Source organism: Triticum dicoccoides, chromosome 4A, assembly GCF_002162155.2.
Source record: "Triticum dicoccoides isolate Atlit2015 ecotype Zavitan chromosome 4A, WEW_v2.0, whole genome shotgun sequence".
NCBI lineage: Eukaryota > Viridiplantae > Streptophyta > Magnoliopsida > Poales > Poaceae > Triticum > Triticum dicoccoides.
In genome coordinates, this window is record NC_041386.1 from 556857987 (window position 1) to 556870450 (window position 12464).

At 41.9% G+C, this 12464-nt stretch overlaps 2 protein-coding genes and 1 pseudogene across 2 annotated transcripts; 1 reads left to right on the forward strand and 2 right to left on the reverse strand.

Moving 5' to 3' along the window:
- Positions 1 to 2094: 2094 nt before the first annotated feature.
- Positions 2095 to 3019, reverse strand: LOC119283650 (annotated as a pseudogene).
- Positions 3020 to 3527: 508 nt separating this feature from the next.
- Positions 3528 to 6508, forward strand: LOC119286742 (plasma membrane ATPase-like). The gene is made up of 3 exons (XM_037566186.1): positions 3528 to 3703; positions 3825 to 3998; positions 4597 to 6508. Exons 1-3 carry the CDS (start codon positions 3551 to 3553, stop codon positions 4609 to 4611), a joined length of 342 nt encoding a protein of 113 aa, XP_037422083.1. The 5' UTR covers positions 3528 to 3550; the 3' UTR covers positions 4612 to 6508.
- Positions 6509 to 10066: 3558 nt separating this feature from the next.
- On the reverse strand, positions 10067 to 10906 carry LOC119289126 (cysteine proteinase inhibitor 8-like). Its single transcript, XM_037568536.1, has one exon. It carries the CDS (start codon positions 10808 to 10810, stop codon positions 10451 to 10453), a length of 360 nt encoding a protein of 119 aa, XP_037424433.1. The 5' UTR covers positions 10811 to 10906; the 3' UTR covers positions 10067 to 10450.
- Positions 10907 to 12464: the final 1558 nt, after the last annotated feature.

Sequence of the window (12464 nt, forward strand, 5' to 3'; positions counted from 1 at the left end):
AACATATCAACCACAATGTTAAACAGGATATGGGATACGAAGAGAAGAAGGGAGGACTGGATAGAGCAACGAGAGAGTACGTCGGATACTCGTGCAACTCAAATTCAGTGGTAGAAACTCTGGAAGGCCAAGGTACCGGGAAAGGTAAAAAAATTTGCATGGAGGCTAGCAAAAAATTCTGTTCCGATGGGTGAGCTTCTTAAACATCGCCATATCTCTGAGACGGAAGCTTGCTTCCTGTGCAATGCTGAATCAGATTCTTGGCGTCACGCACTAATTGACTGTCAGTTGTCAAAGTGTGTTTGGGCATTGATTGATAATGAGCTGGTTGAACACATGATCGCCTGTACATTTCATGACGCAAGGTTGTGGCTATCAATGATGCAGAATTCCTTATCTGAGAAGGAATTAGCAAAGATCCTAGTTACCTTGTGGGCTATTTGGTGGGCGAGACGAAAGGCGAAACATGAGGAAATATTTCAAAGCCCACTGACCACTTTTGCTTTTATTCAGAGGTTCCTTGCTGACATTGATTTACTACCTGGTAAGGAGAAGAAACAGCAAGGGAAATCAGGCAACGTAGCTGCTAAACATTGGCTAAAGAGTGAAGTGGGTGTAGCAAAAATCAACGTGGACGCGGCACTGTCCAGAAACAATGACAAAGGAGCAAGTGCGGCTTATGCCGCGATGACCAAGGGAACTATTTGGGTGCTTCCGTTACAGTGTTTGATGGCCTCACAGATCCAGAAGTTTTAGAAGCTCATGCTTGCTGTGAAGCATTCTCTTTAGCTGCTGATCTTCACATCTAGAGGATTAAAGTAGCAACGGGCTGTGCAGCCACCGTGAATCATTTACAGGGAGAGTTTATGGGTACTTCTGCCACTATTGTCAGGGATATCTTGAATAGGATGCTGATGTTCGGCAAACCTGAAGTTGTGCATGAAGGAAGGGAATCAAATTTCGAAGCCCATGATCTGGCTAACGCTTCGGCCTCTCTTGCCGCTGGACGGCATATTTGGTTATCTACCACTCCTAATGTTTTATTTGTACCAAATATTATTGAGAGTTAAATGAAGTGTGGTGGTGACCCCTCAAAAAAAAGGAGAGCCAAGATGGGAAACAACTAATGAGGTTACCTTTTGAAGGGCTCCAAAGGTTACTTCTTTTGCTTGAGAGCATGTCAAGTTGTGCGTCCAGCCGCTGCCACATGTTGCTCTCTAGGCATATACCCGGGATTTTGTTCTTCTATTTCTGCATGTATTTTGGACTTTACTTGGTTTTTTGAGGAGGGGGAAGGGGGGGGGGTTTATTTTTTGGTTTTTCTTGATTTTTCCTAGGTTTTCATAAAAACAAAAATCGGGAAGCAACACTTTTATTTGAGAAGTACAATATGTGCTTTCATGAGAAGCACATTTGTTCTTTTCAAAAGAAGGAAAAAAACACGGCCAAAGAAACACAACCTTGTTTTTTGTCGGTAGCACGGCCTGTGCTTACACAAGGAACACATTATCATGAGATTTAGTTCCAAAGATGTCGATGGGAGAAATGCAACGGTGAAAACGAACCTGAGAGTTGAAGCATGGTTGAAAAGATAAATCATTTTGAAAAGAACGAATCTATGAAAAGAAAAAAAGAAAAATTCGTAGGTTGCAACAAGTGATGAACATGCAATGCGCCATTTGTCAACACCAAAGTGAGGAGTGACAAGCCTCCAAAAGCAAAATCCTCACGGGGTTTTGGCACAACTTCTGCGTTCCAGAATCTTCACAGGTAAGACAATCATCACCGCCCTAAGCGAAACGGTGCGCGTGAGTTAGCAGTGAAATCATCCCTCTCCCCACAAAACCAATCAATGGACGCAGGGAATCTATTTCTACTCCTAATGGAGCAGTTGGTAGTCTCGCTTCCAGGTTTTTTTTAGTCCCATCTCCCATGGTTTTTTTGGTACCTCCTCTCACCTCAGACTTAGCCACCACAAACCGGAAAAACCTCGTGCTGAGGCCCCAACCCGCACCCATGCACCTACGATCGAAAAGAGACCTACGAAGGTTAACCAACAAAAAAAGACCTACGAAGGTTAACCAGCGAAAAAAAACCTAAACCTATCGCCCGCACATACGAGCGACAACTCCTGCCCTCTAGGGTTTCCTACGCCACCGCCGCCGTCGGGGAACTCCTCGACCAACCCACCCTCCTGCCGCTCCGCTCCCTTTCCTTCCCATCACCGCAGTCTCCCCCTCCCCCTTCCCTTCCCATCACCGCAGTCGCCCCCTCCATCTCCTGCCGGAGCCACTCCCTGCCGCGAACATCCTGCTCGCATTGTACATGACCGGTACGGCGGCCCTGACGGGGAGCGAGAACCGCCACGGGAACGCGGTGGTGAGGCCGTCGAGGATGTACAACGCTGGGAGCACGGTGCCGACGAGGAACCCACCCACGGTGTGCGCGGCGAGAGGAGGCGTGCGAGGCCGCGAAAGACAAGCGCGACGGGTTGGGCTTCCTGGGGCGCTACGGGAAGGCGGGCGTGGCCAGGAGGAGGAGGTAGGGGAGGAGCAGGACGCCAAAGGCGATCTCCGAGAGCGGCACGGTGGTCGAGAAGGCCAGTACGGCGGCGGCACCCAGTGTGTTGAGTTGCTTGATGGAGAAGAGGTAGTGGTGGTGGTGCGGCGCGCGGTGGGCGAGGTGGGCTCCGGGTGCAGCGGCAGGGCGGCTGCTCCATCGATGGCAGCGCGATACCGCCCCCGCCGTCGGGCCCACGCTGTCGGACATCGTCGTGATCTTGGCTTGTTCGCTCAATGTCGTTGGGTTCTCCTTGTCCGCTGAGACAAGCAGCTTGTGTTGAGTTTTGATCCACTTCTTCTGTTGAGCAATCCTGGTGTGTTAAAAACAGTGTTGTAACTTTGTCTTTGATGGTTTAGTGCTATGCTTTCCTTTGTTGCAGAATTACCAGAATCAGGAAAGGGAGGGAGCAAAGTTGTTGGCCGATGATGATATGAGATTGACAACCTGTTTCCTGCATCCTCTAGGAGTAGGATTTGGAAGCGTTTTGGGAAGTAGACTGAAGACCAAGACGATGGTAATTCTGGTGATGTGAGACGGTGTGGTGGCCACCCAATTAGTCGTAATTCTGCGACCGCATGTTGTGACTCAACTTGATAATTCTGTGTTGCAGGAAACAACATCACATATTTCCAAGAGGAGTGGCCGAAGGAGAACTTTTCTATGTTGTTAATGTACTAGATTTACCCGGTGTCCATAAGTATCCGTATAGTTCTGAACTTATTAACCATTCCTATACTGATAGGTAGGTATACATTGGACTTGATTTAATTCGTTTTCTGCCGTCCAACTGAACTGCAGCTGGAGTTTATCCTGATCGCACTGATTTGGAAGTTCGATTTCTCGCCGTTTATGATCCTGCTCATTGCCATTCTCAACGACGGTGGGTCACAAATCCATTATGCCAAACGAACATGTTTTTTTAGCCGACCAAACATGTTACTGTCCATTGCTCATTTGTTTGATTGATTTACTCAACTCACGCATAATCATGACCATCTCCAAGGACAGAGTGAAGCCATCCCCACATCCAGATAGTTGGAAGCTGCCGGAGATCTTCATCACCGGCATCATTTATGGCGCCTACCTTGCTGTGAAGGCCGTGGTGTTCTTCTTCGCCATGACCAGCACTGACTTCTTCAGCGTAAGTGTTGTTTCAATCCATGCCATGTCTAATCCCTCCAAACTAGACATTTTATGGGCGTGGCTCGTGCTGCTTTACAGACAATATATGCTGAATGTTCCTGTTTATTTCCAAATTGCAGGAGAAGTTCCACGTGCGTTCGCTAAGGGGCAACAAGGATGCGATGATGTCTGCCCTCTACCTTCAAGTGAGCATCATCAGCCAGGCCCTCATCTTCGTCACCCGGTCGCGCCGCTGGTGCTTCCAGGAGCGCCCGGGGCTCTGGCTCTGCTTCGCCTTCGTCGTCGCGCAGATCGTAAGCCCACCCCACCCGGCCTCACTCCAACAATGGAGTGTGTGCGTTCATATTCATCTGTAGCTGCAGCAATACCGAAGGAGAACAGAACAAATCAATGATAAAGATGGCGTCGACACTCTTCATGAATGCCGTTCTTTCTAGGTGCTGATTTTGTTGTACATAAAAATGCATATGTGTGAAATGGTCAATTAAAATGTGCTTTGCAATCCATTATAATAATCCATCAAGTTATAACCAAGTCCTACTATTCCTGGTTGGTTTTTGAAGTGTTCTACTGGCACTTGTTCTCTCATATGAAATGGAGAGCTGAACAAGTGCCAAGTCCTACTGTTTCTGGTTGGTTTTGAATATTCGGAATAACTATTTATAACTACAGAGTGTCTTCTGCTCGAGTTTTAGTATCTCAGTTAAGAAATAAATAGTAGCCTTCCTCTAAAGAGGTCTGCTGCCTTGCTTTTCATAATTTAAATTTGTACTTATTTTCTCATATTCAAACAAGTACACACAACAATCTTTTGATTGTTCAACATTCTTTATTGCGTGAATTTCAGACATATCAGGATGCAGGTACATGACACTATTGTGTTGTCTGCAGAGGTTCTCATTCTGAAAGAAACTGCAACTATGCAAGAGCTTATTGACGGAGATTATGAAATTTGCAGTTCTTGTTCTAGACATCAGATTGATACTTTACCAAAGGTGCACCAACCGGACATCCGTCTCCTAGGGTGATGACGGAATGACATCGGCAGCAGCAGCAATTACACACAGGTGATGGTGGATTTGTCAATTGACTTCATATCTCTATCTCTACTACCTAAAAAAATTGCAACATTTCATTCCCATCTTCCGTCTTATGTCGTTTTGTCCAACCGCACACGTTTCTCTGGCCGTATGCTAGATTGCAAGAATTGGAACGTTTCCTACTGCGTTTTTAATGATGCAATACGGTTAAAAACTTTTTATTACTTGGGTCTGCTACCTCAGATTGACGCGTCATGCTCGGGCAGTAATAGTCTAAGCTTCATCATGTAATAAGCTCCACCTGCGTGCACAGGTAAGTGGTTCTGGTACTGCTGCTATTTTTGTTTGTTATATTTGCTGCCGGTCTGATTGCTACTAGCTACTGTATGTGCTTACCATTTGGCTTTGAAGAGATATTTGCTCGAGGTTATGCCAATTAATTTCAAAGCAGACTCCTCAATTTGTATTGTATCTGAGATCTAATTTGTGCCATAGAATATTAGCTTCTTCATGGCAATTTCAATGTTACATGTACCATAGTAAGCCAATCAATATCTGCACCATATTAGTCTGATGCTTTCTTACCCTCTCATCCTTAATTAATAGGCATTTTCCAGATCAAATGTTGATCATTTTCTTTCCTTTGATGCATGTCAACGTGAAAGTATGTGCTCTAGGAAATATCCTACTCATCAATCGGAATAGTTATTGTCATTCTACGAGCTAAAAGACGTCGGTCATTCTAAAATGTCTAACTATACTTTTAGCAAAGCGGCAACACCTGAAGTGTGTCGATATCTGTAGGTAAGGTTGTAGGATGTCTTCTCACTTTTTGCCCTTGGCAGGCTTCATATTTTTGTCCCTATGATCCAGGATTAGTTTCGTAGCCATCTAGAGATAAGACTGTAAAATGAAGTTTCTCTATGTGAAGGTGAAGCTAATGTTTTCCTTGTTACTTCAACAATTTGTTATATAGCATTCTATTATTCTTTATTTATTGGAAAATTTTGATGGCACCAAAATATTTTATTTGTGATCCTTTTCCTAACCAAATTATCTCACGATAGCTCTGCAAATCAAAACTTGTGACATGACATCAAATTGTCATAAGAAAAATCTCAACAAATTGTATGATCATTTTTCCTTAGCTTTGATTAACAATAAAACATTTGTATGTTTCTAATTGGTATATTAGCTTAGCGATATTGTGGATGGGTTCATCCTTGCGGTTTAAGCTAAGGTAAATTCCCCTAGATTTACAATTTTATTCAATGAACGAAATGTCTACTTATCTACACATACATCTGGGCAGGGTGACCCGACCAGTTTGAACTGACGAGGGTAGTGTAGCACAATTGTCAAATCTAAAGGTGAAGCCTATGGGTGTGTGTAGCCGCCAATCACCGTTGAATTTCAGTGTAGTGCCATAAATCTCACCGTATTGTATAACCCTCGTCTCATTGTATCGTATATTTTGATTTTTTTTATGCATCAAGGCGTTGCTAATTGTTGCCAAGTGACATCTACGGTCCCAACGGAGCAAATAAAGTTAATGCGAAGAAGACAAAATTCAAGGAGGAAGTAGGATATGGTTATTGACCTAATATTTGTGGTGTTGAACCACGCATGGTTATTGTACCTAATATCATCCGTATGTACTGTAGCTATTTTTGCTGCTTTGGATGGTGAACAGAAAATTATGTGAATGATATTAACAACAAATGGTTTAGCGAATGAGGCCCTGATTGGATGGCACTGGCAAATGGATCATCAAAGTATATGTTTCTAATTTTCCATAGAGACATCTTTTTAACTCTTCATGCATTAGGGTTCAGAATTATTGTACATATATTACCTTCCCATCGAATAATTCTTTCAAGTCAGCAGCTATGTGCAATTGAGTTTTTAGTGTTTTAATGAAGACTTTATTTCAATGTAGATATTATCTTCAATTTGTACTTGGCCATAGTGGGATGCCAGGAAATATCCTACTCATCAATCGGAATAGTTACTGTCATTCTACGAGCTAAAAGACGTCGGTCATTCTAAAATGTCTAACTATACTTTTAGCAAAGAGGCAACACCTGAAGTGTGTCGATATCTGTAGGTAAGATTGTAGGATGTCTTCTCGCTTTTTGCCCTTGTCAGGCTTTATATTTTTGTCCCTATGATCCAGGATTAGTTTAGTATCCATCTAGAGATAAGACTGTAAAATGAAGTTTCTCTATGTGAAGGTGAAGCTAATGTTTTCCTTGCTACTTCAGCAATTTGTTATATAGCATTCTATTATTCTTTATTTAATGGAAAATTTTGATGGCACCAAAATATTTTATTTGTGATCCTTTTCCTAACCAAATTATCTCACGGCAGCTTTGCAAATCAAAACTTGTGACATGACATCAAATTGTCATAAGAAAAATCTCAACAAATTGTATGATCATTTTTCCTTAGCTTTGATTAACAATAAAACATTTGTATGTTTCTAATTGGTATATTAGCTTAGCGATATTGTGGATGGGTTCATCTTTGCGGTTTAAGCTAAGGTAAATTCCCCTAAATTTACAATTTTATTTGATGAACAAAATGTCTACTTATCTACACATACATCTGGGCAGGGTGACCCGACCAGTTTGAACAGACGAGGGTAGTGTAGCACAATTGTCAAATTTAAAGGTGAAGCCTATGGGTGTGTGTAGCCGCCAATCACCGTTGAATTTCAATGTGGTGCCATAAATCTCACCGTATTGTATAACCCTCGTCTCATTGTATCGTATATTATTATTTTTTGATGCATCAAGGCGTTGCTAATTGTTGCCAAGTGACATCTATGGTCCCAACGGAGCAAATAAAGTTAGTGCGAAGAAGAAAAAATTCAAGGAGGAAGTAGGACATGCACAATGGAATGGGGATACTTAGGATGTGATGAAAAATGACATGCTATGGCGGAGATACATGGAGTAGAGCCAAGTCGAGTGATGAGCGGAGATGAGATGAGGAAGACAAGATGAAGATTTACGGCGGGAAACAAACACGACAATATTTAGATGACAAGGGTGTTGTTCCTTCTCGCCGCCCCTCATCGTCGCGCCACACTGTTGTGCCCGATCTAAACGCCAATGGCGTTGTCTCTCCTTGCGGCGTCACACTGATGTGCCGCATGTGGACGACGAGGGTGTTGTCCCTCCTCTTCGACGTGTCACACCGTTGTGCCCTATGTAGACGACATGGGCACCATCCCTCCTTGTGGCGTCACACCTTTGTGCGTGATTTAGACGACAAGGGCGTCGTCAGCGGCGAGCCCTTCTGCATAGACCAGCTGGATTGGATTGGCCAGGATGCCAGATCGGTGGGCACGAGGACTCGGTGCCAATGTTGCGGCGCGAGAGGTTGTCGGCATGGGAGGAGGTCGGCGATGCCGTGGCGGGGAGAGGAGGTTGTGGGTGACACTGTCGAGAGATGGTCGGTTATGGGGACAATAAGGGACGAGCTCGACCAGTGGTGGGGAGGCGAGATGGTGGGAAGAGGAGGGGTCGGCCGATGCCATGGAAGCATGAGGAGGATGCGGCGACGCCGTTTTTGGAAAGGAGACGACGGGGACAGGAGCGGATGGACGGGCGGCTGTAAGGGGAGAGATTTCTGCGTGAAGCCAAATATTCAGATGTTGACAACACTGTTTGATAGCACAACATCTTGTCATGCAACTTGGTAAGTAAGGTCTCTTGTCCATTGTTGTAATGATTTATGGTTTCTAATAGCTATCAAATGTAGATTTATCTTCTATATGCATTCATCGGCCGATAAATATGGTACGCCGGCGACAAAAATATGCATGGTGTATATATTATGGATCCTATCCATACACCATAGTCGCTAGAGATTGAAACACCGAGGTATTTAGTGACATTACAAAGATTTGCGAGAGAATTCAATGATGCACTCAAAATTGGATGACCCGGCTGAAATTCGGATATATCTAGATGGCCATGTATATTTTTTGTTGGTATTCGAACAAATATGGATAGACAATTTTTTCATTGTCATAATATTTTACAAGCATTTATTTTTGTTTTCACTATATTCAAGATATACTATTGATTTAGGAAATTATAGGTATGTGTCTGGCTATTTTCTTTTGATTTTGTGCTCTCGTGAGACGGTAAACAATTGGTTCATCCGATTTGCGTATTGAGTATTCTCTGTTGCACATTTTTTGACCTTACACATGAAATATTCGTACTAACTAGATATATTACTTTTGCAGGACGATTATGAGTTGATCAAGAATTTGTTATTATACTTGCTAAAGTATGCTAAAGATAACAATTTTTTTGTATTGTGTGAGAATATATTAAACGCATCAAGCATATCTTAATCCGTAAAAGATTGATAATTGGATCACCGCTCTCTATGTGTACAATACATGATCAAATTATATTGTAATCAACTTACATTGCAAGTTAAGTTAAGTATATTTCAATTATCATCAAATCGTTATTGACTATCTTTTCTATACATGTAACATTATGTTTATATAACTTCAACAAAACATTTCAAAAGCTCGTAGCAACGCACGGGCATTCTACTAGTCTATCTAATATACTATGCTCCTTAAGTCTAGAGGCCTCCTAATCAATTGAGGTGTTCAATTTAAAATTTGACCACTCGATTTTGACCGGGTCAATAATTTCTTAATGAGTTCTCTCATTCTATTTTTCTAATTTGCTACAGTCCCTAATTTTTGAGGCTCTCCCATTTCATTGAGGTATTAAATTTGGACTTAGTTCACGTTTTGATCAGGTCAACAGTTTTTTTCAAATCAATCGACAACAACATGCACATAAAAACATATCAACCTCATGCACAGTAGAAAAAAGAAGCGCAAACATGTGATGTTGTAACACAAATATAGTACACTCTGTCATTTATGTAGAAAATTTTCCTGCATAAGTGTGTGTTGATTACCAGATAACCTAGAATCGCACCGCAAAAGGCCCACCAAAAACACCGTATTATAAATAAAAATAAAACACACTCCATCATTTCTCTAACTCGCCAAACGAAATACTATGTCGGTTTCAAAATATAAGGTGTATTAGTCTTTTTTAAAGACAAATTTCATTAACATTGACCAAGTTCAAAGCCAAAAATATGAAAATTTATTTCATGATGAATCGAATGACACCGGTTTGATATTATCGATATTGATATATTTCTCGACAAATTTAATTAAACTTAAAGAGGTTTGACTTTTCAAAAAACTAATGCATCTAATATTTTGTAATAGAGGGAGTAAAGAAATCATGAAAACCCAATAACACTAACCACGCAGCAAAGCATGCCCAACTCTTTTAGTACACATTAACTGTGAATTATGGGCCATCACAACAATCTAGAGAACTCACAACTTTATTTGCCAGTAATACGCTGTAACAAATACACTATCCGGAGTAGTAGTAGTCACTAGTGAGGATGAACCGTAGGCGTCACGATCCAACCACACAACACTTGAGTACTCCCTCGTCCCACAATATAAGATTGTTTTTTAAACTTGAAAAATGATCTTATATTATGTTTCAGAGTGAAAAACAATCTTATATTATGGAACGAGGGAGTAATATTCTACTCATTTATTGGTGCTTCAAAGGACGAGATAATGAAATTGGTTGTGGTCGCCAACTACATATTCATGAGATGCGAGGGACAGATTAGTTCGCAGCTGGCTTGAAGGATTTGAGCTGGCGGGTTTTGGTCCAGGACTGCTCGTAGACCTCGGCGAGGTACGGCGCGTTCTTGCCGGAGTCATCCTCCGCGTCGATGAAGAGGCGGTAGTTCATGCCGGAGACCACCTGCTGCTCGCCATGCGTGACCCGGCGAAACCACAGCCCGTTCCTAGCCAGGCTCGCATGCTGCACCGCCCACCCTCCCAGCTCCTGGATGTGCGCATCCTTCACGTTCGGGATAGGTCCCCACTCGCCGAGCCTCTCACTGTGGCCGCCCAGCACCGCTGAGGCGACTGCGAGGGTCATGGCGAGGAGGGCGAGGAGGACGAGGGGTCGTCGCGCCATGGAGAGTCGGTGTTAGGAATTGGGTGTTGGGGGTTGGGGACGGCGAATCTGCTCGAAGGGAGTGATTGTGTAAGGCGGATAGGTTTGAGGGTCGTGATGGAAATTTAGTGGACGGCTTTGGTGCAAAGGCTAGATGACAGAGTTGGTACGTTGTCATTTCGGACAAAGTCATTAATGCAAAAGTAATTTGAAACCGAGCACCAAATCAATTTGAAATCAAGTCATTTAATTCAATGAATTAGCCAGACAATTAATTACACATGTAATTAATTAGATCCATTTAAATAGGGATTTTTTCGCAACAAGTCTATTACCCCCTCCATTTTTATATACAAGGCTACTATGGAATATACATTTTGCATCTATACAAGGCCATCAATAGTAATCGAAGCAAAGTTAATGATATTTTCTCGTACTAACAACCTGTTTAATAGTTGCATGCATGCAGTCATAATGACAGTCAGCTACTTCCTCCACTCAGTTTCTTTGCATGCATGCGAAGTATTAATGATCCCAGTAAACAAGAAAAAAGTTGACTTGTAAAACAGGCATTAAATTTTACATTGTTACCTGTAATCTGAGTTTGTGGTCTTGTATACAAAAATGGAGGGAGTAAAAGGGATTGCTACGCTCGTTGCTTCACACGTAGTCGTTAATCGAAAAACAATTTGGAGAACGAGCGCCAAATCAATTTAGAAAATAAGTCAATAATGCAATGAATTAGGCAAACAAATAATTAAGTGCAATTAATTAGGTTCATTTAAATAGCATTTTTTGATCCAAATCAAACCTTTGGTAGTAGTCTATACTATTAAAGAAGAGTTAATGAAAACATAATTTAGAAACCGTGCGTCGGAATAATTTGAAAATCAAGTCATTAATGTCATGAATTAGGTAGATAATCAATTATACATGCAATTACTTAGGTCGGTTTAAATAGGGATTTTTTCGTGCCAAATCAATTGCATGCGAAACGACAATGTACCAACTCCCCTTAACAGTATATGCAAAAATAATTTGACAACCGAACACCAAATCAATTTAGAAATCAACTAATTAATGCAATGAATTGACCATGCAATTAATTACAAATGCAATTAATTAGGTCCGTATAATAGAGATTTTTTCGTGCCAAATCAACCGTGTGTGAAACAACAGACGTACTAACTCCCCTTTATTAGTATAGATAGATATACTATTAAGAGGGAGTTGGTACCTATACAATTTAAAAACAAAGGACCAATAAGAAAGTCCGGTGGAAAGCCAAAAAGCGGAAAAAAACATAAAAAAACCATCTAAAAAGCCAAAAATGTGTGCAGAAAAATAAAAAAAATCGAAGGGAGCAACCAAAGCGCGATACGTGACAGCGGCTGGGAGCATCCCAAGTGACGCGCTCTCAGCCCACTCGAAGTGACCCTTGGGGAGGCTCCCGAAGAAATTCAACAGATTTTTATTTTTGAAGTTTGTATAAACCATTGCTTCACGCCACAATCTCTCACTTTCTGCTCCTCCATCTGTCTCCATCATATAATCGATCTCACCTCTAATGTTTGCGTGAAAAAACCATATTTGGCAGATATGTCTTTTTAATCGATTCTACCAGATATGTCTTTTTAATTCCGTCGAAAATCTATTTTACGGCACATGCGCTTAT

Excerpts from the sequence above, each read along its gene's own strand:
- LOC119289126 (XM_037568536.1), bottom strand. The coding sequence starts at position 10,810 with ATGGCGCGACGACCCCTCGTCCTCCTCGCCCTCCTCGCCATGACCCTC.
- LOC119286742 (XM_037566186.1), top strand. The coding sequence starts at position 3,551 with ATGACCATCTCCAAGGACAGAGTGAAGCCATCCCCACATCCAGATAGT. Across the intron at positions 3,704-3,824 it reads CCAGCACTGACTTCTTCAGC|GAGAAGTTCCACGTGCGTTC; the intron begins GTAAGTGTTGTT and ends TCCAAATTGCAG.